This window comes from Neopelma chrysocephalum, unplaced genomic scaffold (genome assembly GCF_003984885.1).
Source record: "Neopelma chrysocephalum unplaced genomic scaffold, ASM398488v2 Primary Assembly neopelma1_85, whole genome shotgun sequence".
Taxonomy (NCBI): domain Eukaryota; kingdom Metazoa; phylum Chordata; class Aves; order Passeriformes; family Pipridae; genus Neopelma; species Neopelma chrysocephalum.
Genome location: NW_020897747.1, coordinates 5,533,876 through 5,557,948, shown reverse-complemented (window position 1 = coordinate 5,557,948; position 24,073 = coordinate 5,533,876). Strand labels below are relative to the sequence as shown.

The window sequence follows — 24,073 nt, the reverse complement described above, 5'->3', positions numbered from 1 at the left end:
AAAGAAGCTTCTCTCTATGATCAGAGATTTGTAAAACCAAATTAAAAGGTCTTCAGAGCCATAGTAGGGGTGGCATTTAAGTTAAAAATAACTTAAGTCCCAAAATCGGTTGTTTCCATTTGGTCTAACCACCTAGTTAGATATCTAGATGTTGTCTGTGACCTGTGGAGAGAGACAACTGAAAGTGTTCTCACCTTCCATAACTTTTAAGCCCATTCCCAGAAACTTCATTGCTTTGTTTTCACTTGTTCTCCAGTGATCCTGTCTTCCCAAGGAGGCATTTGTAGGTGCAAATGGCAGTCTAACACTCCTTTCCTTTCCTCCCTTGCCTTGCTGTTCATTTTGAGTTCAGTCACTCGTGCATTTTGAAACAGATACAAAACTGAAAAATTTTTAATCTTGCGATACAGAAAGACCTTTTCAAGGTACTCTGAAAGCAAGTGTTTGAATCTACTCCTTTTAAAGTGCAATTATTAGCAGATGATCTAATCCTTTCCATAACAGTCACTTGCTATATATTTTAATACATTTTCTGGACAGTAGAAAACTAGCACGACAAGTAACTGCAGCACACCTTTAAGCATGCTTGTGCTGTGAATTCAGAAAAGCAGAGAATACAAAAGGTTTTTCACAAATTAAATAATCATTGATGTCCCCAGGTTCATGCATTAGCTGGAGCAGGTGGGATAGACAATCTCCTACTACTGGATCTGCAGAAGTTCAAGCCTTCCACGCACGCCGTGGCAGCAATGGGAGGAGGTGGAGTTAATATGGCTTCGCAACATAAATGGAAAGTTGGGGAGCAAGAGTTTGAAGCGCTCATGCGGATGCTGGACAACCTGGTGAGAGCACATGGGTGGTGTTGTCCATATGGTCCCTGTAACCTTTTGAGTGCAGGATTAGCTTCTGGAAAGCAAACAATTTTTTCTGGTTTCTTTGTGATTTTTAAAATGAACACATAGTAACTTTGTGTATGTAAAATCTCTTCTGCTTGGTTTAGTTTGTCATATGTCACTGTTTCTGACAGTGGTATTTTGTCGTGATAAGAATTTATAATGCTTTGGACTTCGATTTTGTCCAACCATCTTACAAACATGATTTGCTCTTTATAGTAGCTTAATAGTAAGAATATATTGTAATTACCACCTAGTAAATAGACATGGCAGATTCCCTCTATGTATTTTGTTATTAACTCTAGTATTAGGAGAAGAAAAGGCTCCAAGAAAAACTCACTGAGGCCTTTCAGTACCTTAGAGGGGCTTATAAAAAGGAGGGAGAGGGACTTTTTATATGTGCAGATAGTGACAGGACAAGGGGCAATGATTTTAAACTGACAGGCTTAGATTAGATTTTAGAAAGAAGTTCCTTACTGTGAAGGTGGTGAGGCACTGGAACAGATTGCCGAGGGATGTTGTGGCTGCCTCATCCCTGGAAGTGTTCAAGGCCAGGCTAGATGGGGACTTGAGCAACATGATCTAGTGAATGGCATCCCTGCCTATGGCAGGGGACTTGGAACTAGGTGATCTTTAAGGTCATCCCTTCCAACCCAAACCATTCTATGATTAGGAAATCAGATGATAATTAATTATTTTTAAAATGTCCATTTCACTGCTCTATGAATTCTGGAACAGCCTCCCATACCAATAGAGTGAGGAGGGAGTGTCATGAGCTGGGATGTGCTGTTGTGCAAGACATAAATGTCCTCATGGAAGCTACCTAGACCATAACCTGAGCAGGGGGTCATTTGGTGGTCATGCATTTGCAAAGGCAGGAGGAAGGTGAAGTGAGAGTGGAGTCCTGTTCAACTGCTGCTGTACTTGTAAATGGGTCTCTTGAATGTCAGTAGTATGAATTAATGATGGACAACACCACTAACCGGGTCTCTGAAGAGAACTCAGTGGACCTGCTTAATGCATATAGGGCAGCACAAAATTCCATTACTTCTTTGGATACCTTTTTCTGATTTTTAATAAATAATTCCTTCCATTTATTTTTTAATTATTTTTCTTTTTTACTTCTCTGTAGGGATACAGAACTGGCTATGCCTATAGGCAACCATTGGTCAGGGAAAAACCCAGACATAAGAGTGATGTTGAGATCCCAGCCACTGTGACTGCCTTTTCCTTTGAAGATGATACAGTCCCACTTTCCCCCCTGAAATTCCTTGCACAGAAGCAACAGAGAGAAAAGACAAGATGGCTGAACTCTCCAAACACATACTTGAAAGTTAATGTGCCTGAGGAGTCCTGGAACGGGGAAACCAGTCCCAGGACTAAGATCACGGTAGGTAGAGATTTTGGGCAGCCACTTCATTTTTGCCCTATTTGAAAGTAAATTATGCACAGTTTTTATGAGAAAATCTTTAACAGGATTAGCAAGCAAGTTTATCGAGCAAATTAAAATAGGCTTTTCAGAGACTTAATGACATTAGTACTAAGGGTCCCCTCTTTTTGGTGAGAGGGGGTTAATAGTTTGTAAGAGTAACTGTTTATGATAAAATTTATCAATTATTTCCCCATTGTTACTAGCTATTCTGATTCCTGAAGTAGAAAACAGATTTTCTACTGGATCTTTTTGTGCCATTAGTTAAGCAACAAACATAGTAAGGTTTTAAATCACCCAAGGGTGGTTCTCTTTTTTACACAAGGGAGACACAAGCTCTAATCCATCTCCAGCTGCCCCTTTCCTGTTTGTGAGCCTGCTGAAAACAGCTTTCAAAGAGTCTGTTCATGCTATGGCTTTTAATGATGATCAAGATTATTTTCCCCCTCCTGCAACTCACCAAGATGCTTCTATTAAAGTTTCTAGCCTGCAGAGAGGTGGCTTTCATGGGACTACAAAGTGTGTTATTTGCTATTGGCTACTCCCAGTTCCACAGTACAACTGCAAAAGCATCAGCTCCTCCTGCTGGCAGGCTGGCAGGTTTCTAAACTTAAGTTTAGAAGGAAACCCTGCTTATGAAGAGAAAAAACCTGCAGTCAAAATGTGCAGAGATAGAAGTCGATTGCATATGCAAGGGCTCTGGATCTATGTCCCAGTAATAGGAATTGTGATCCTTCCTAAATACAGAGTCATAAGTACACAGTAATACTGAATTTTTCTGTAATGTATTTCAGTGTTTACAAAAAAGTAATCTTAATTGTACATGTTCAACTTAAATCCTCTTGGGCAAACACATAAACCTGTAAGGAGATGGGATTATTTTGTGAGTGTCATGTGGAATTGAGAATAAAGGCAGAAAGTCCTTTCTTTATATCTCTTCATTAGCAGTAAGACAACACTGAGAATTGTTCCTCTCCATCATTCTGGGGGTTTTAGCTTCTTTCTTTTTATTTTCTTCCCCTTTAAGTGGATGAAAGCTGACGACTCTTCCAAGACTAGTGGAGGAACGCCAATCAAAATTGAAGATCCAAACCAGTTTGTCCCTCTAAACACAAACCCAAGTGAAGTGTTGGAAAAGAGAAATAAGGTAAATGAAGTGTAATGAGCTGAAAATTGTAACATTTCCAAGTAAAATTATATGTTCAAGTAATGATTCAGCAGAGCAGTAAAATAACATTTTCAGATGTTTTGATTTTATTAAGAAGTTTCTTACACTATGTGTGATTTTTGGCACTCAAAAGCATGTATTTAAATGTGTGATGTACATGAAGTCTAGAGATACATACGTAGTATGTATATATTTAAATTTTGAGTGCAGTAGTCTGAAGGATGAGTATTAATTCTGGAAATTATAGATTGGAAAGGGTAGCCCCTGCTATTTAGTGTTATATTTAGTGGATAATTAGGTGTCAACATGAACCAAATTGCTGTGCATCATCTACAGCATGATTCAATCTTGGAGTCTAACCTTGCTCTGCTCTGTTTTAATTTGCCCTGTGCTTATTAGGCTGGAGTTTTTGTGACCCAGTCCTCTTTCTAATGGCAGTAAAAAAAAGAAAACAAGAGATTATTTTTGGACCTCTCTGTAAACAAAAATATCTCACTGCTTTTCCCTTCCAGCACATAAGACACTGACTATCAGACTGACCAAATACTCCCCCCTCAGCATAACTGTATTAACAGATATTCAGGACATTTTTCATTTGATTACATATTTTTTTCTTTTTTTGGAAAGCACTACATCAATATCCTTGGGGACTGGATTTAGAAGGTGCAAATCCCTTCCTCAGAACTGGACAGGCACCCTCTAATCATCTAGAGATTAATAATACGTGTCCCAGGCAATGATTTTTAAATTCATGCATGTCAGTGTCTCATAGATAGTTTATTCCTAATTTTCTGCTTTAGAATTTTTTTATAAGATCTGTATTGGTACTTATATCTGATCTGTCAGTCTCTTAAGCACTGATAATTTGAAGTTAGGGCTGTTAGTTTAGGGAAAATAATAAGCTATTCACAGAAGGAAAAACTTTACCAACCTTTATGACCACAGAGTTCTCCCCAGTAGCTGAACATGTGTCATTTATGAGGTGGGGAGGACAGGTTCAGAGACTATTCCTTGGAGCTTATTTCTAAATATTGGCTTACATGATGAAGTGCAGGAGCTGGGACTATGGTGGATATTTAGGAGTACTGCAAGAGCTAAATAATATGTACTGTATATTCAAAGTGGAAGAAGAGTTCTTAGTTTTTAGGTGCAGCAGCATACAGCTTGATCCTCCAGCCATTCACTGTGTTAGTGGCTTTGGAAAGCTCATGGGCATAGGGTTTGTTAAAGAGAAATACTTGTTTCTAACCAGGTTTACTTTCTCTATATAGATAAGGGAGCAAAACCGGTATGACCTAAAGACAGCAGGACCACAGTCTCAGCTGCTCGCAGGGATTGTTGTGGATAAAAAGCCAAGTTCAGTGAGTACAACATAATTTTCTAATTTACAACTGTTTGGGTTATTTGGCTGCCTGTCTTTCAAATGCCAGTTCGGGCCATTGTCTTTTTAAAGTATTGGTTAGAACTGATTATTTTCGTGCCAGATTTCAGAGGTGTGATACATTTTATTCATATTTCACTTTAGAAGTTTAAAATGTTAGTTTCAAATCATGATATGCATATTAAGTTTGCCACTATTAATATTAATGAAGTAGGACCCTGTCTAAGGGAGAGAGCATGAACTTTGCAATGCATGGGGCCAAAAATAATCTTCATTAGTCTGTGGAACTGATGTCCAGGGTAGTGATTGAGGCCCCGAAATATCTGAGTTTTAAAGCTGGGATGCGGCCATGTAGAAGACACAGCTTTCATTAGAAACAGGCTTCTTACTGGAAGGGAGGTTTTCCAGTTTCTTGCCTGTCCACAGTAATCTTTTCTTGAATAGAATATACTTACTTCCAATCAACACAGATATCCCTAATAAGGTTATACAACAAACTGCGGTGAATTGTAATTGGAAACCTATAAATCTAGGAGTTTTCAACTATCCATGAGTTAGTAAGTCTTATTTTCTCATTTTGGTTTCAACTATTGTTTTGAGATAACACTGAGTTTTCTTATTTATTTCAGACAAAAAGAATATTTTGCAAATGAGTTTTCTTTCAACATGAGAATAATTTTAAAATTTGTCATTGTAAGACTCATCTTGGAGACCTTCCATTTAGATTCCTAAACAGGAACATGAGCACAGTTACTTTCCTGCAAAAAAAATCCTAGAACTTGGGCATCTGTAGAAAATAGGGAAACTTCATTTTTGATCCCCTGTTAGGATCAACTGTGTGAAAGGACTTTCACTTCTGTGAAGAGACCCTGAAGTGTAAACTCTTGAGGCAGGTCTCTACTCTGGAGCTGTCCCTCCTTGATTAAAAAAAAACCCGAAGCACCCAAACGAAAAAAAGCCCCAACTAATTATTTCACTGCTGCAAAAGGGTAATTTTTTTACAGCTCAGCAGTCAGTATTCATTATTATGAGAATGCCTATTAGATGGGGTAACTTTTGTCTGGATGCATCTGTGTTTTAGTTCTGTATTCCCTGTGAATCTGGTGTCACAAACTCTAGACAAAAAAAGAGACATTATCTCTGTACATCTTGCTTTTTGCTTCTTTTTTTAACTGTTAAATTCTGTGGTTTTCTCTTTTCCAGCCAATGCAATTTGATGACGAGCACGCGCCACCAGCACCGCCCAACCCGTTCAGCCATCTCACTGAAAAGGAACTGGAAGAGTACAAGAAAACAATTGAGCGCAAGCAGCAAGGGCTGGAAGGTCAGTGATGTGGTTTAGATTGTTGGGGTTTACATTTTAATAACAAGTGGGAAAATACGTACTGTAAAATTGTATGCATGTTAATTATTAACACATACAGCTACTTTAGAACTAATCATTCCTTGAGGTGGTAGAATTCTTTTTTAAATGTTGTTTGTTCTTTTACTTTAGTTAGTGGTAAAATTGAAGCAATGAAAGGTTTGCACAGAAATGAGGTTGACAGAAACACACTTTAACATGATGAATTTTCTTGTCAGAATCATAGAATAACTTCAGGTGGGAGAGTCTGTGAAGGTCATCTTAGTCCAACCTCCTCCTCAGAGCTGATATTAAAGTTAGGTGTGCCCAACTGAGCTAAAGTTTGCTGGGATGTTTGGTCTTGGCTTCTTTAATTTTTCTTCTGTTCTCTCAGTGTGCACAACTCATCTGCTTTCACTTCTTACATCTTTTTCCAATACTACCAGTACTACTGTTTCATAGAGAATTACTAATTCAGTGTTGATCTTTTATATGTTTTTTTTAACAATAACACTGTGATTTCTTCTTCACTAATACTATGTAATAAACCAATTTTGTTGTATGTCACATTCAGGACATACTATAGTAGTTTACTGTAACAGCAGACTGTGACTTACAGCTAGAGAAGACCGTGGGGCATGGCACTTGAAATGCAACCCTGCCAGCCTTTTTAATGCTTTCTATTAAAGAACTAATATATAATGATTTTTAGCATGTAAATCCACAATTCTGTAGCGTTTCAACTGTGTATTGTAACTTCGTGAAGTTGTCAGCCTGAGCAAGGCAATGCTATAGCAGAGCTGTAAATCTCGTAGCACTAGCACTGACACTCTTGCTTGACTTTCACTTTTGCATGGCTACTAACTCCAATCTTGTCCTGCAGATGCTGAACAGGAATTATTCTCAGATGACGGTTCATCTGTGTCACAAATTCAGTCACAAACTCAATCCCCGCAAAATGTCCCAGAAAAATTAGAAGGTATTCCATGCAATTTCTGTACAATGCCAATGGCTCCAATAACCCAAGTCATCCACTTTACTGCTGCATTCTTACACTTGCATGAAGTCAACTGAGCCAGAAAGAGCCCACTTTTACAAAGTCTGGGAGGGACTTTGTCCAGAAAACTATATTTCCCAGTCTTTTCTAATACATGATTCTCACAAACAGAAAACAACACAGGGCATGCTGAAACTTAGATATTAATCTGATGAAGGAAATAGATATTATACTTTTATTTTATTGAAAATGTTAAGATTAGGGTTTTTGCCTAAGACTTTCCCAGCAAAGTCTCAGTAGGCATTTTCAAAGGGAAGTTCTCCAAAGACTTCTGTATGGAATTAGTCTCTTGCAGTAAAGTGTAATTTTGAGTGTGCTTGAGACTGTATACATGTATGCTGTGTAGACTGTATTTGTACATACTCTATACAGTTTGATCTGCATATGCACCTGGCAGAGATAAGGTTAGATTTTTCAGCCCATTTTCCTTTGATGACATTTTCACAGTATTATCTGCTTACAACAACAAAGAGTGTGGATAAAGGGGAAAAAACCCACATCTAAGCACTCTGGGTTTCATTCTTTGGATCAGAGTCCAGACTCACAGAATTTGCTTCTATACTGGGGGTTTTTTTGCAAAGTAGTGTACATAAATGATTGCAAAATCATTTGCTCTTTCAGAAAACCATGAGGATTCCTATACCCAGAATGCAAACCTAATATCTGTGGAGATGCCGGTTGTGGTGGTGAATGGGAAGGAAGATGCACATGACGTGGAAGAGGATCTCACCAAGAGGGTCAGTCAGTTAACCACAAGTACTGTGGAGAGTGTAGAGATTACCATCAAAAGCTCTGAAAAGATAGAAGAGGCCCTTTCTCCTGAAGGGTCACCTTCCAAATCCCCATCAAAGAAGAAGAAGAAATTCCGCACCCCATCCTTCCTGAAAAAGAGTAAAAAGAAGGAGAAAGTAGAAGCATAAGTGCAGTTCTGTTGTGAGGAGACATTGCACATTTTAAACGTTTAAGTTTTCCATTAACAGCGTAGTGTTAGGGGTGTGCAGTAACTGGACTTTTAACCTAAACAAAAAGAAACTGGAAGAGGTTTTGCTTTAAAAAAAAAAACAAAGAGACAAAAAAAACTTTACGTGTTAATTGAAAGTTAATTCATCTCTCACTTAACTGTGTCCAAAATTGCTATGAGGGCTGGAAACATTGATTAGTTTCATGTAGAACTACACTGGCAGGTGCTCCATTACCATCATAGCAAGGTCAAATACCATCACAGTATGCAGCAGCAAGTTCTGCTTGGAGTATTTTGCAGATCTTAAAATTTTCAGTACAGTTAAAGTCTTTATTAAAGATACTGTTGAGTGATCATATGACTTTTTAAAACTGCTGTCTCATTCGGAAACCAGATCATACATTTTTGTATTGTGATTTTTGACCATATATTTTATGTTTCTGTACCCCTGTTTGAGTGGGTACATATTAACAGCACACCTTTAAATCTTTTTTAAGATTAGCTCACATAGAAATATTATACACTGGCACATAATATTAGGGGAAAAACTGTGTAAGAGAAAGTTTATTTGGAATTATACAAAATGTCTAAAGAATTCCATTATTCAATAACTTTTTTGCCAAATATTTCATTTTAGTGAAATATAATTTTTGAAGACTTCTTTTTTATTCTATCAGTTGGGGCGGGGGAAACCCTTATTTTTCAAGAAGGGGGATTTTATACACTTAACATTGATAATTTAGTTTAACTGGCAAAACAAAAAGAAGATTTTATATGTTCAAATGTTTGTATACCATTCAGTATAAAGGTATGATAAGCATGTGAACCAAGCATTTAATAGTTAGAGTGTATTTAAGAATGCTTGGTTTAGAATATACTTAAATATAATTCAGGAATCCAGGGACTTAGAAATCAAAAGATAAAAGCATATAAAATTGAACTGGATTCATGTTTAAAAATTAGTCATGGGTTGTTCTTTTTTTCTCTCATGGTATTGCTAATGAATGAAGAAAAATAATCTCTTAACATAACCAAATGAAGGAAACAAAACTGTTAAAAGGGAAAGTGAAATAGTAGGAAAATAGGAGGAGACAAAGAAAGTAAAAGTTCGGTGATTATTTTTTTTAAATATATGATATGGATTGCGGGATATTTTTATTAAATCAACAGAGTGACATTTCCATATTAGATGTTTTAAATAATTTGTATGGATTCATACAGAGTGCAACACTGTGGGTTTTTAATTCAGTTTCATTCAAATTGTAAAAGGGTCTTGTGAATCTGTGTTGTCCTTTGGATGAACCCAGAGCAAATCAGAGCCTAGTGCCATGGGTAAGGGTGGTACTGCCACTTACTCATTTTTACTTGTATTGTCATTTTAGTACTTTTACTGTATTGTAAATACAAACTAAACATAGAAATTAACATAGGGGTTTCTTCGCTGTGTCAAATGTCTGTAAATCAGTCATCGCAATAGGAAGTACATTTTTGACATCCATGTGATTCCCAAATTGCCGGTTGAAATATTATACCATATATAATTGTTAAATATGGCTGGAGAGTGGTTTGGCATGCAAAAATGTTGATTATAGCATGTTCGGGGCTGGTTAGCTTTGACCGTGTAAGTGTGATAATGCGATGTTGGAATGGATCCTGGAAACAATTTTCTAGCTATCACTAAATACTGGAATCAGTGTTTTTAATCATAGTGGAAACTTTCAGTTGCTTACTTTGTTTTTTATGTTCTACATTATTTGTGTTGTATTACAACATATGTAGAAACAGTAACCTGTGAACTACGCTTTTCATAACTTTTTTAAAAATATATCTAAATGAATGCAATGTGCATAAATATTTTTTAAAATGCAACCGTGAACTATTTGCACCTTTTGCTAATGCCTCTATTTACTTGCTTTGGCATAAAGAATGAGCCAGCCAACTCTTGTGTCCTGTGGAAAATATATAAATGTTATCTGAAATTGCTCATAGATGTAATGCTAATTAATGTTAAATCACAAATAAACAGTATTTTAAATAGATAGATCTCATATGGCAGCCTTTTTTTATACAGTCCTCTTACATCTCTCCCTTGTAGAGAAGATGCTCTGATTATGCACGTTGGTTCTCAAGAATTTATTCTGAAGATGGCTCCTTGCTTGTGCTTATCTTGAAAGCTATGTAAGCAAATAACCTGATCTTGTTGTTAAACGGTTGTTCTCTCTGTCACAGATCCTGGAGGTGAAAAAGGACAGGCCTGTGGTAAAAAACATGGCACTGGCAGGCAGTTGTTTTGAGCCCCAGGTGACTTGGGCTGCATCTTCTGCTCTGCAGCATCATGGGCTTAGATGTGATGGCCCAGGACATGTGGCTGGGGTGGTTTAAGTGCTGTGTAAGTACAAAACAGGGAAATGGCTTGCAGAAATTACCTTTTTTTTTTGTTATTATTATTAATGAAAACAAAGTTTTCCTGTAGGGAAGGCTTTTAATACGAAGTTATTTGTAGATATCTGTCATGCCCTGCCAGCATATGGTATATGTCGGAGCCTCTGAAGCTGCAGAAGTTGCAGTGTAATGTTTTTGTAGCTGTATTAACTCTGTGAAATGTCTTTAAGGACTTCACAAATGTTTATTTTCCCTGTCCTTCCACAAATCAGCCTTTTGTTTCTGTTTACAAGCAAGTCAAAATTCAGCCCTCCAAGTCTGGTGACAGTTTCATGAACTCAGTCCCGATGTGGGAGGATAATTTTGGTTTAGCATTTTAAATAAATCTTATCCAAGATTTAAGTAATTTTCTGACTATCGTTTGTCTCCAGGAGCATCTGCAGTCTGCTCAGTGCTGCACTAATGTCAAAGTAGGCACTGTGTCAACACAGAGGAGCGTACACTGTAAGGCCAAGTGTGTCTATAGTTTCCTTCTTTGAACTCTCTTTATTCCCAAGGGTTTACAAACCACATCAGACCCTTCGTTTTCACTTAAATCTTACTCTTTTATGGTGTCACAAGGATCTGAGATCCTGCAAACCAAAGCATGGAAATAAAGTAGATGTTCATAACAGGCATTACAGATTAAGGCTTAAATCTTGAGAAGCAGGAGCCCTTGGAAAGACAAGCTTCAAAATGGATCATTGACCTGATAGGAAATAATTATTGTCATCAGGCTACTTAACCCGAGAGAGAGCAATACAGAGAAGCAGTGATTCCTATAGAGAATTACATCCAAGCTACTACCTGAGAACATTAAAAAGGAAAAGGATTTGTAAAGCTGTGCATCTTTCTACCCTGCTTTTGTCTATGTACAGCCATACTAAAATCTGTGTTGTGATCCAGGTAATCACCTGCCATCATCTTTTACAGACTCTCACCTGTTCTGGAGATGTGTTACATAGCAAACCAGATTTTGCAAAATTTGCACAATGAGGTGTCAGGCTTCAGATTCCACAAGAAGACAGAATGATGTCATGGTTGGGGCTGCAACAGGCCATATTTTCCTGCCTTGCCGGTTGAGTCACTGTACAGTGTTGAGCACTCTGAAATTGTGTTTGAGTCACCAACACAGCCTCTGGGAGGTGAAAATTCAAGCGGCCTTTAGGTGGCATCAGACCTTCACGTTTGCTGCCTTTGTTCCCCGCAGTTGCAAAGCCACTAACAAAGCGCTTTCAAAGAAGGTATTTTGGAGATTTTGTGGGCTTTATTCCAGCATAGCGAGATGAAAGCAGACATCTGGCTGTCGGACTCATTTTCTATATTGATTCATTTCAAAATCCAGCAGTGGAGCAGGCTTTGTCTGGGAAGCAAGACTCCTCTGCTCCCCTCCATCCTAGTTGCACTTTTGCAACATAGCTAAGAATGTTGGTTAAGTTTTTTGCACTTACAAACTAACTCCACTGAGCAGAAGAACATCTTTATGTTCAATATTTTCCCTCTAGGAACCTTACCAACAGGTCAGATAGCTCTGAGTGTTTCTGGATGGTGGGGGCAGAAGTGACAGGAGACCCCAGTGGAAGTGTGCAGGGGGGACAGGGCTGACTGAGAAGCAGCAGAGCTTCAGGTGTCTTGGGGCTGAGGCAGAGCTTTGCTGACCTTCTCCCTTGGGTGAAGTGCAGGTATGTGAGCAGAGAACCAGAAGTCACAGCAGCTGTGTCTCTAGGAGGATCTGCAGTGAAGGAAGTACTAGAAAAACCTGCTGCTTCGCAAGTTTAATCACACCAGTTTTGGCAGTTTGTGGTAAATTTTCGTGTCTCTTTAAAAGGGAATTATGTGCTTTGCTACTGCTGGCCTGCTTGTGTCTTCTTGCTCTGCAGCAGATAAATTCTGCCAGACCGCACTTGGCATCTTGGTCTCAGCCTCAATCCCTGAACTGCACATAGCTGGAGGCTGAGGGCAAGGTCTCAGAAAGCATCACTGTGTTTGCCACCTTTCTCCGACTGTCTTCCCTTCATCTTTGTGGGAAACAGGCTACTGGGCAAATTGGACCTTTGTTCTGAGTTGTTACGATTGTTTTTCTGTATTGGTCAAAGAAAAGGGAAAGTCTGAGCTGTTGGTGCTGTTAACTGTTGTGCGTGGAAAATCAGAGAAAAGGGGGAGGATGGAGATAGATGTATGTTATATTTTGCATAATATATTGTATGTATTATTTATAATATATATGTATAAATATAGCACATTATTATATACTATTGTATCTCTCCTCTCTGTTATCAAAGGGACAGATGCTCTGAATTGTCTCCAGTTGTTTTACTTTCAAAAGAGTGGAAGGTGTTGTCAGTGCTTCTTACTGGGGATCTGCCTGTTAATGAAGCCCATAAAGGTGTCTGGAAGTACCTGGAGCATGTGTTTAGCAGAACTTGCTTTTTGGCCTGTCTTGCCTGACTTTTCTAGTTTCTCCTTCCTAACCCTGATCGATGTTTGCACTAGATCAAACTCAGGGAGAGAAACCATGCAACCAGCTCACATGCAACAGATTCAGATGATTTTCCCTCTAGGATCTTATACTGAGGTGTGACATTAATGCAGTTCCTCAGCTGTATCTTTTAATCAAGCTGTGCCATGGCAGAGACATTATCCTGGCAGAGTCACGGGTTGCATTTGATGCTGAGTCTGGCCACAGAGCAGGGTGAGCACAGGGGGTCACTGTCACATCCTGTGAAGAGGCATGACCCAAAGATGGTGACACTCTCCAGTGCCAGTGGGCACAGGCACCGAGGAAGTAAAGGTGCCATTTGCCCCTGTGTGCAGCTCCTCCTCCCTCTCCTGCTGAAGCTCTGGCCAGGGTAGGGACCATCACTCTGGGGGTGCAGCCTGGGTGAGCACAGGCTGTGTCCCTCTTGGCATTGCATTTGTTTGGCCACTCTGGAGAGCAGCTGAGTCCTGCGTGTGCCTCAGTAGCTGCTGCTCGGCACTGGCTGAAGCCAGCTCCACTCCTCACCACGCCTGTCCCTTTGCTGCCAGCAGCTTCTGACTTGTTTTATTTTAAGGTTAGATAAATGAAAAGGGAAAGAACAGTCTGGCAGCCAGCAAATGTGGGGCTGAGGTTCACTGGCCTCCTCCTGCCCGCTGCCCACCCTGCTCTGCCAGCCATGCCAGGCTGCCCAGACTCCAGGAGACACATGTCAGCTCTGACAGCATCCCTGCAGTCCAGAGCAATGGAAATGTGGGACAAATCCTGCTGCATCCCCCTCCCCTCCCAGTGCTGATGCTGTCAGGCTGCTCTCTGCTGTTCAGTTTCTCCTTTTTAGTCTCTCCTGCCTTCCCCAGCCAAAGATGTTAAGTGAAAAACACCTCATCCTTCACACCTGTACAAGAATGGCTGTGTATCAACAATGAAAACGGGAGAAAAAATTGATTAGGGGCAGAACTGGCTGCTGGTGTGTGCACAAAGGCTTCCTGGGCCACTGCATCCCCAGCAAGTGTCTTTTCAGACTGATTCCATTTTTTTATCCTGAAGGTGCTGCTGGAGTTTCTGTGGGGGAGTGGGTATTTGAGAAAGGGTATGTGGTTCAAGGTTGTTGCAGCCAGGGGCTGCCACTCAAGGCCAGATCCTGGACATCTTCTGCCAACCCCCTGGGACCGGAGCGTTTGCACCACAGAGCTGAGAGCTGGGCTGAACTCTGGCTTCAGTGGCGGTTAAGCTCTTGTTCAGTCTCATTTTTCAGGAACTCCAACCTATTCTTGCACTTAAATTTTACCCCAGAAATGCACGTATTCTGTGCTGAGCAACATGTTGCCAAGCTCCTGTGGGAGCTTTTGTTGTGGAGGGCTTTGGGACTGGAGAAAGTGGACATGTTGGCTTTGGCCACCTGCGCCAGGCATGAGCACCTCACCTGGAAATATTTGCTATACCTAGCACATGGCTGCCATCACTGTGTGGGACAGGGACACACAAAGAAGGGGACATCTCCTACTTGTCTTCCCACATTTAGTTGGAGTGCTTCATGCCAATCCCAGGCAGAATGCTGGAGGGATGTGGGGATCAACTGATTTGAGAGGTTTCATTCCCTCTGTGCCAGAGCTGCCCAGCCCTTCACTTCCCTCGGACAGAAGAGTAAGGGTCTGCTGAAGGCCCTTCCCAGGGCTTCCTGTCTCTCCAGGGGTAGATATGCAATATCCACTGGTATCCCTGCACCTTTCTGTCCTGCCTACTTCAGTGTCTTTAATTTCCAGGCGTGTTTCCTTTTGCGTTTGCAGTGGAACCTCAGTACAACCACCTGTCTCTGGACACTACTGTAGCTTTTGCAAATTTTTAATTTCCAAATGTCATAAAAACAAAAGTTGTGCCCTAGGTTATCAGGACAGCGAGTAGTTAAACTCTGTAAGGAATGACTGAAATTCTCTGGGGTGATGACATGATCCCAGGCACAGCTCTGAGAGCTCCCAGCCCTGGCAGACACTGCCAGTTGGTGCTGGATTTGACCTTTGGCATGTCAGCTGCTGGCTGCTCTCTGACCTCCTTACCAGACACAGCACTCATCCCTCTCGTCCCAAAGGTACAGGAAGTTCAAACATTGCCTAAAATGAGGTACTTGACTTAATGGCCTGGCTTTTCTCAAGGAGCTGAGCACGTTTGTGATGCCAGGGAGAGCTGCAGAAGAGCAAGTTGCTTGTTCAGCCCTCAGCTTGATGCATTGAGAGACAAATAACCCCTGAGCTGCAGGGGGAAAAGCAGCCCCCAACATCAGCGTGTGGCTGTTGTGCTTGAGTACCTTGCAGGGGCTGAGTTTCCCAATGAACATCCCAGCAGCCCAGCTCTTCCCCTCTCCTCCATGCCCTCACAGGAACTGGAAAGGGAAGATTGCTGCAGATGGCTGATTTTCTGTATCCGAGGTGTTGAGAGCAGCTAATTGACCCTTAATAAACATGGCATGTTAAGGGTCTCTGAGTGTTAATGGCAGTGCAGGGACCTGCCTCAGCATGTCTCACAAGCTGGCACTTGGCACAATGGCACTGAAGCTTGGGGACACTTCGAGTCCCTGCTGATGGCCACGTGGTGTGGTAAAGCAGCTGATGGCTCATTCCTTTTCCCTCTGTTCCACCAGCCATAACAGAGGGTCTGCAAACTTTCAAAACTTCATTAAACTTGTGTACACTCAGTCCAAGCTGTGTCTGCCTGAGAAGGTACCTTGCTTATGAAATACTTGTTGTAAAGAAATCTAGCTCTAAGCTGGGGTGGTGGGATGGACTTGTTGCACCACAGCCTGCGTGTTGGAGGCCATCACCATGTCCCTCTGTCTGCCTGAAGGCCCCTTTGTCATAGAACCCTGCTCCTTGGACTCCAAAGCCCAAATATCAAACTTGAGTGAAAAGAAATTGCAGCCAGTGCTGCACAAGCAAATGTGTGGTGCCTCTCTGTCAGCAAGACCAGCCACAAGGACCAGTTCTTGCCATGGCCACAATATAGCCTGAAGCCCAGATGGGTCATGAAGTGGAGGATGTCTACCTTACTGCTTTTTGTCTACCACCTGCCAGGTGTTTGGGGTGGAGAAGGGAAGGCAGAAGCAGCAGGGGAGTTTCTCAGCACAGCTTATCTGAAGGTGTCTCTGGGGTCTGCAGTACCAGTGACCTGTGCAGAGGATGTGTGGGACAAGCCCAGCTGAGCAGGGAGGACAAACACAGGACTCTATTTATCACCCAGGATTTGCAGTCATGTCCCCAGGCAGGTGCTGTGCTGGAGCCTCAGAGGTGCACCAGAGGACCAAACCTGCCTCATCTGAGTTGCACCTTTGCTGGGTGCCAAAAAGGACCTACAGAAAACTCTGAACACAGTGTAGCAGCTGTGGTTTATACACAGTGCTTTGCCCTTGGATGTCAGACACTTCCAACGCCAGTTCTTTTTTAGATGGATGGGCAAGAAGGAGAAGTTGGCTGTCAAATTTACTCAGCAGACAGGGAACATGGGGCAATAACTCCCTTCCTCAAATACCAAATACCAGTTTCATATTCCAGTGAGTTTAAGCATTCTCCCCTCTCTAGCAGGCAGTGGCATAGTGTTTTCAGTACTTACTCTTTCCATCTGGCTAGACAGCTCTCTCAAACACCAATACCTATAATTACATATATTATGTATATTTGTATATACATATTACACATGCTAATTATATCTACAGAGGCATTAAAACATTTACCCAGTTTTATTTTAAAGTTGGCAACATTCAACTAACATTAGGAATATGCTGTATAAATAATTAGAGTTTATTTAGATTTATTCAATAGTGTTTACATCTAATAAGTAACCACATCCATTTAAGTGCTGATCTCCTGGCTGGCATGTCACCTACATGTGATCATTCACCTTCAGCTGGAGCAGCTGGTTCTTCCTGGGTTTGTTTAATGGGGCCAAACTCACAAATGACCTGAAAGAGGAACGTTGGGTAGAATTTGCTCTGCCACTGTCTGTTTAATAGGAGAATATTTGGGTATTGGAGTGATTTTCTTATGATCAGATGTTTGGGGCTGATGACTTACTCCATTTGGCTTGATTTCTGCTTTTCCAGTTGCTTTATGGTACTAGAGATGCCCCAAATGCCTTCTCAGGGTGTGGGTGAAGGTGCTTTGTCAGTGTTACCTGTTCCATCCTGCCAGCACCAGGATACCTGTGGTACCAGCCACTCACTGGGGCTACTGAGCCTCTCACAAATATTTCAAGGAATAACAGTGTCCTATCCCTTCATTGAAAATGAGCTTTGAGCAAACAAGGGGTGACAAGGCAGTTGGGCCCAATAATCCTTGTGGGTCCCTTCCAACTCAGTATATTCTTCCATTCTTGATGATTTTCTTACACTGGGCATTTTAAGTTTGAAAGCAATGCACACTTTGCTTTTGCTATCAGCCTCTGCCTTCAATTTAACCCACATGAGTGCTGGTGTGAACACAGTGACAGTGCTACACAGGCAGCAATTTGGCTGGAGAGATCACTATGTTTTACACAGGGGACCAGCACCTCTGTCTATGTGAAAATAATCTCATCTGAGAGGTTATTTTCAACCTGTGGAAGGTTCGTGTGAGCCGGTCAAAGGTTCTCCTAGAGGGATGGGGCTTCCAGACAGCACTTCCAGCCTCCCTGAACCCTGAACATCAGCACAGCACAGCTCATGGAGGCTCATCATGTGCTGCCAGTGCCATTTCAGGGTGAGTTTTGTGAAAGCCACGCACCTTTCATTTGCCCTCTTCGAGATCATGATTCAGCCTTTAATCCCAGTGCACCCCAGGTGCTGCCCCTAAAGCAAAGGAGCGCTGCTGCCTCCATTTAGTCCTACTGTCATTTAGATCTAATCAAGGCTGTCAATACCACTGAATTACTGGACAGTCGGAAAAAAACATGTTTACTTTGAGAAATCGATATGACGAGAAAGAACCAAAGTGGTGTCTGGGTGATCGAGAACACGGTGCCGCACTCCCTCAGCATCTGTACAGCTGCCATCTGCACCACACACAGCACAGCACCTGCCTCACCAGAGCCATGGACACCTGCAGAGGGTGTTAAAGCAGTGCAGGATTTGTATGCAATGCCAAGGGCACCAGTCTAATCTCCATGGGCCAATGCATTATGTGGCTCTTTGCAGCAGCAAGGTCATGAAATGCCATGGGGTTTTAACATGAACTTGAGATCTTGAGCATCTTTAGTGCTTTGACTTGTTCCTAATGACATGAGGGGATGCTGTGAGAGGCGAGTTTGAGCCATTCTCCTGCTTGGCTGGGCAGGAAACTGATGCTCCTTACCCGGAGCCTCTCTGTGCCTGCGTAGGGGCTTGAAGGAGAGGCTGCAAATTACTCCTGCAGGATAATCCGAGCTCTGGCAGTTTTTGAGAGAGGAGAAGTAGTTCCTACCATAAATAAATAACTTTGAACAGAAGTCTGAGATCTGCAATAGAGCTGTCAGGGATGGCAACTGCAATTCCCCCCTGGGCACCAAACCCACTGACCTGACAGCATGTGTGGTGCAGCCCTGGACACCCCTGGCTGCAGCGGGATGGCTGGAGAAGCATCAGAACAGCAGCTGCTGTGGCCCAGCTCCCATCACTATCACCTCTTGGCTGATATGGACTCTGGAGCTGAAGCTGAGCTGCTGCAGGAGGAGCACTGGGCACACTGCCCTCCTGTCTGAGCTGCTTTGGGGCACGGGCAGGCGGAGGCAGCCAGAACCAACCTGGTTTTAGCCAGACTATAAAAGGGCAAATTCTTCAGGTCTGTGGGTCAGCAATGAGATTTTCCCCTGCCAGACGAACCACTAATGCAGCTCTGCTTGCCTTAATGCCCATGTCTCTGTAGCCCACAAATGTCTTTAATGTCTGGAAAATTCAGATTGAAAGGGGCATATTCCCGTAAGAAGAGAAGGCCTGGCATGTCAGCCTGTGCCCAGCATATGGATTAAATAGCTTCCTGCACAAAGCTGGACAGTCTTTTTGAGGAACATGGGTGCCTATGTGTGTGTGCCATTTTTGGCAGCTGTCTCTAACTTGATATATGCAGTTATGGATTGATTTTAGGATTATACAACACAATTCCCCCAGTCCTAAAGGAATGACAACACCTCAGCTCCTGTGTTAACTGAAGTACTGTTGCTAGAGACTAGGATGGACATTCCCCTGCTTCAGCTTCCTCTGGTGGCTGTTGGAGAACCGGTGATGCTCAGTGCTCCACTTGCTGGGCAGCAGGGATAATGTCAAGTTACTGATGGTTCCCTTCATCCTATTACTCTCCTGTTGGTGCAGTGTCTGGTTCCTGTCTCTGTGAGTTACCTTGCCAGTCTCATTAGTGCTGTGTACCACTCCATCCAGCTGCAGTTGTCAGAGAGAGCATTTAACATCCCAAGGGAAAATGGGACCATGTGGTTATGGGGGCAGGTAGGTATACACACAGATGTGCAGATCCCTGTGTGTATGCATTGAAACTTCTAAAGTTCTCAGTGAAAACATCTTTGTCGTTTCCATGTTCATGTAATCTTTTCCAGGACTGTTGCCTTCCTCAGCCACCTCTGCTGAGGAAAAAAGTTTGTGCAATCATCACTTAAAAAAAACCCAAAACCAAAAACATTTGAAAAGCAAGAAGAGTCCATAGGATAATTTTTCTGTTGCATAGATTTAACTTTATATGTGTATGAAAGTGCCCTGGACAACAGGGAACTGTAGTGACAAATTTCTTTGCTTGGGCCTTGTTCTGCAGGGCTCTTATCTGTGCACTCAACTACCCACATGGCCTTAAACACCTAGGTAATGGATTTACTGGGTTCCTGCTGTGACCTTCCTGCCCCTAAAGCAAAGGCAGTGGAGCTCTTGAACTCTTGACCAGATCCAGGCCTGGCACTGCCAGGACTGTGTCCCCATGAGCCCAGGGCACAGGGCTCAGTTTCGGCACCTCCTTTGGCTCTGGGCCAAGGGCTAAGCAGCAGTGAGAGGAACAGGGAGGGACAATCCCAGCTTAAACAGTTCAGGAGGGTACCTCTCCAAAAATATTTTGATTGAAAAAGATACTGATGTTCTGTCTCACCAGGGAGGAAAGGATAAGTCAGTTCTGAGATGATCATCAAATTCATTCGCTGGGGCTTGATGGGGTGATCTCCAATTTACCACCCACCACAGCTTAAACTCTGCACAGGAGAGCATGCTGCAACCCAGGCTGGCTGCCTCTCCTGGGATTGTTTTAAAATATCACATAGGATGTGCAGAGAGGTGAAGGGCCTCTTGGCTGGGAGTGTAATGAATGAGAGCTGCTCCAGCGGCCCTGCCAAACCTCTGCCCTCTCCTCTTCAGCCCAGCGTTTGGGAAACAACACCAGGGTATGACTTGCCACTGGCCATGGCTCACCTGGACCGTCCCTGTAGACAAGAGAAATATCATTAGAAATGAGGCTGTGCAGTAAGTGACAAACTGCTCCTGGGCAGCCTGGACAAACTGGACAGCCAACAAGCAGGAGTGAAATTTGCTGTTGCATCACCTGCTCTGAAACACGCTCAGAGCTGCTGCTGCACACGAACAGGACCTACCCCCAAACCTGCCTGCTGATGGGGGCTCCCAACTACCCCACAGGGAAACATGCACCATGGGTGTTGTGCAGCCCTTTACCATTGCCAACACAGATATTTTGGTGCAGTGGACCTTTGGAGGAAGCCAGGAAGCATTCCGTGCCTGCCTGAAAAGGATACGCCTCTGCATGAGCGGTGGAGCCACATTCTGGAGAACCCCCAATTCCACAGGCTGAGTGCTCAGCCGGGTCTCTCCAGCAAGCCCATCCTGCTGTGCCAGTGGCTGAGAGACCCAGACTCCTCTTCCATCTCTGGGTGGGATAGAAACCACCCACCCCATTGTTCACAGCCGTCTTCTCAAAGTTTATAAATAAACCCCATTTCCCTGCTGTCTTTGTGCTTTTCCATTTTGACGCGCCCTTGATTTCCTCCTGTTCCAGAGACCTTCAAACAAACAGCCTCTTTTTGTGCTGTTTGTTTGCTTCCTCCCAGCTTGTGTCCGAGAAGGCGGCGGTGGTGGCGCCTGTGCCCGGGCGCACATCAGGTACCAGGTGCCAGGACGTCGGGCACAGGGACAGGGTTATCTGACAGTTCCTCATAAATTATCCCACATTGTAGGTGTGGGCGTTAATGTGCAACTCGGTCACGAAGCAGCTGGTTCTATTGCGTGTGTGGCATGTGGATGCTGAGCGGTCCAGGGATGGGATGAGGGAGGCTGGTGCCATCCCAAACAAGACTACCCTCTGCAGGGTGAGGCAGAGCAGTTGGGCTCCTGCTAATCCAAGCATGAAGTGGGTGATCCACAGGAGTACCTGTTGCCCAGGCAGGATCACACCCCCACTGTCCTAAAAATACTGGAGTGCCCAAAAAAAAAGTGATTCCCCAAGTAATTTTAATGGGGATACTTCATTTCCGAGCATTTTAAAGCTCACTGCTTGCTAGCAATTTGCAGTCCTCTAACAGCAACTCTGACTAACAGTGTATTTTGGGTAAATATTTAAGGAACACTAATATCCACCCATGATCTATATAACTGCCCTTCTCTCTATATCAATATTGGGGGTTGCTCATTTATCTTTTTTTCTAATACATGACTGTATTAAATGTGCTCATAAATACAGGTCTGTGCCCTGGGCCAGCACAAGGAAGGGCGTGTTTTGCTTTTTCAGCACTTGCATTGCAAGGACAGGCTAATTTTTAACTCTCTCCTTCTCATTTATTCATAGCATCTGGGCGAAATCTCTCTCTGCTGGTCAGAGCCTGGGGTGCGAGGGGAGCTGGGAAGGGCAAGGATGCTCTGAGCATCGTGGTGCTGCAAAGCCAGGGTAAGATGTGGGTGAGGGGTGAAGCTTTCCCTTTTTTGTTCCTTTTTTACCTACTTCTGCTGAAACCAAAGTCCCGAGAAACACTGAGAGCCACCATAGGTATTATGGCAGCTCTTCTCCCTCCTAAGTTAAAAACCTCTTGTGTTTTTAATATCCAGCTGGGTGATTCCCACACAGGAGTGAAGTTGTCATCTCTCATATATGTGCTCACACCACTAAAGTTAAAAAATAGCACAGAGAGAAGTCTTAAAATATCTTGACACCTGAGATTCAGGAAAAAGAAAAGGAAACCCAGGAAAAGGGATGTGCTGAGCTGCAACAACACGTGGGCAGCCCCTGCGCTGGCGCACGGCAGCCCAACCCTGGTGACGTTGTGGGCACTCAGAGCTTCACCCCAGCTCACCACAGCGCAAGAGGGTGTCTCCTGTTATTTGACATTTTCCTTCCTCCTCCCGAAGGCCGAGACGTCTGTTGCTTCACATCCCGCCCATGTCTGGAGCCATCAGCTCCAAAGGGGAGCAGAATCAGACAGCGGAGTTTCCCTGCTCCGCTGCCTTTGTGTGCAAACCGGGTTTATCTGTATTGTTTGACCAGCACCGGCAAATTACACCCTGCCTAATGCGTCGTTAGGGAGAGGCAATTAAATACCAACCCAACGAGTATTGCGGCCAGCGTGACTGGGGAGAAACAGCTGCAATCTGCATGGCAGCTGGGAGTGACGGGTGGAAAACATTAACCTTTTTATTTATGTCTTTGCTCTACCCTCTGCCGTGTCTGGCTGCCCGGCTGGGTGAAACCTGTGCAGGGCAGGATTTGGCAGGGACCAGGGAGGGATGACGCCTGGATCCAGTGAGTTTTCACTGGTTTGATTTGAGTCCAAGTGGCTGGCGATGCCCATCCTGTATGGTGCCGGGTCAGCTCACCAGCAGTCACAGGACTCTGCTCTTGCCCTCCACAGCCTTTCTCTGGCTGCTTTCCAGATGTTCTCTTTGGCAGCAGAGCTGGGTGGTTGCATCCTGTACATCCCTTGTAGGACTTAGTGCTTCAGGTCGGATGCCCACCAAATCAACCCCAGTTTTCTATGGCATCTTCTTCAGTGCCTTTGTGCCTCAGCTCCTGGCACTGAGCTTTTGTCAGTGCCACCCCACCAGCAGCCTCCTGCACTGTCCCCAGGTGAGATTCACTGTCATCCTGCTTCACCTGCCATGATCCACAGCACATTCACATCTCCAGCCCTCAGCCTCCAGCGCTGAATCATACTAAGTGTTTTGAAGACCACAGATCCTGTTGCTAGTCCTGGGCACCCCAATAAATCATTTTTTCCCCCAGATGCTGTTAGCACTCTAAGGGATGGGGCTATCTTGCTGCAGGCTGGAGTGTTTTCTCACTGTTATACAAAAAAAAGGGAGTAGGTTTGAACAAGGGTCTCTAGGATCAGCTTCCCACAGGTGCTGAAAGCATTTCTTGGTAGATTTAGAGGGGTACCCTTGCAAAGAGCATCTTTAAGCATCATTGAAGTGATGCTCTCATAGCGAAGCAGCTGGAGCAGGCGATTCAAAAATCAGCATTGGAGTCTCATCACAGTCAAGGATTTAAATTGACTGTGTGGACAGTCATCTGCCACTGAGTTCAGCAGCCGTCTGAAATGCAGCGCACATAATTTGTGCTCCTCTCTGGCACCAGCTTTCTGAGAGTCAACACTCAAAGGACCAGAGAGGGTTTTGTGAGCCCTGAACAAAGAGTGCCCGAGGGGTTCCCAGGAAGGCAAATACACATGACAGGACAGCACATCAGTAACATGGAGCAATCATGTTCCTGCCAAAGCCATTGCCCACAATCAGCTGCTGATTTAAGCAAGGGTGTTCTGCCAGGTTGGCCCTATCAGGAACCCACAGTCACTCTCTCCTGCTCTGCACACTGTTTTGGGGGCATTTTATTTGGCTTTATTCTGCAAGCTGTTTGCTATTTGGGGTATCCTACAGCATCTGGAGTCCTGAAGGAAACAACAGTCACAGTCCTGAAGAGGAAGGACACAGGGTTAAAAATGCAAATTCCTTTTTACA

At 43.3% G+C, this 24,073-nt stretch overlaps 1 protein-coding gene across 5 annotated transcripts in view; it reads left to right on the top strand.

Moving 5' to 3' along the window:
• Positions 1 to 10,270, top strand: part of ADD3 (adducin 3) — a 64,904-nt gene extending 54,634 nt beyond the window's left edge. For 4 of the 5 annotated variants that reach the window (XM_027692115.1, XM_027692118.1, XM_027692117.1 and 1 more), the window contains exons 9-15: positions 660 to 842; positions 2,026 to 2,283; positions 3,350 to 3,469; positions 4,762 to 4,851; positions 6,075 to 6,195; positions 7,097 to 7,192; positions 7,892 to 10,270. In XM_027692115.1, coding sequence (XP_027547916.1) covers positions 660 to 842; positions 2,026 to 2,283; positions 3,350 to 3,469; positions 4,762 to 4,851; positions 6,075 to 6,195; positions 7,097 to 7,192; positions 7,892 to 8,190 — 1,167 coding nt within the window. In that variant the 3' untranslated portion in view covers positions 8,191 to 10,270. The remainder of the gene's footprint in view (positions 1 to 659; positions 843 to 2,025; positions 2,284 to 3,349; positions 3,470 to 4,761; positions 4,852 to 6,074; positions 6,196 to 7,096; positions 7,193 to 7,891) is intronic. The other variant, XM_027692119.1, reaches the window with a different exon arrangement.
• Positions 10,271 to 24,073: the final 13,803 nt, after the last annotated feature.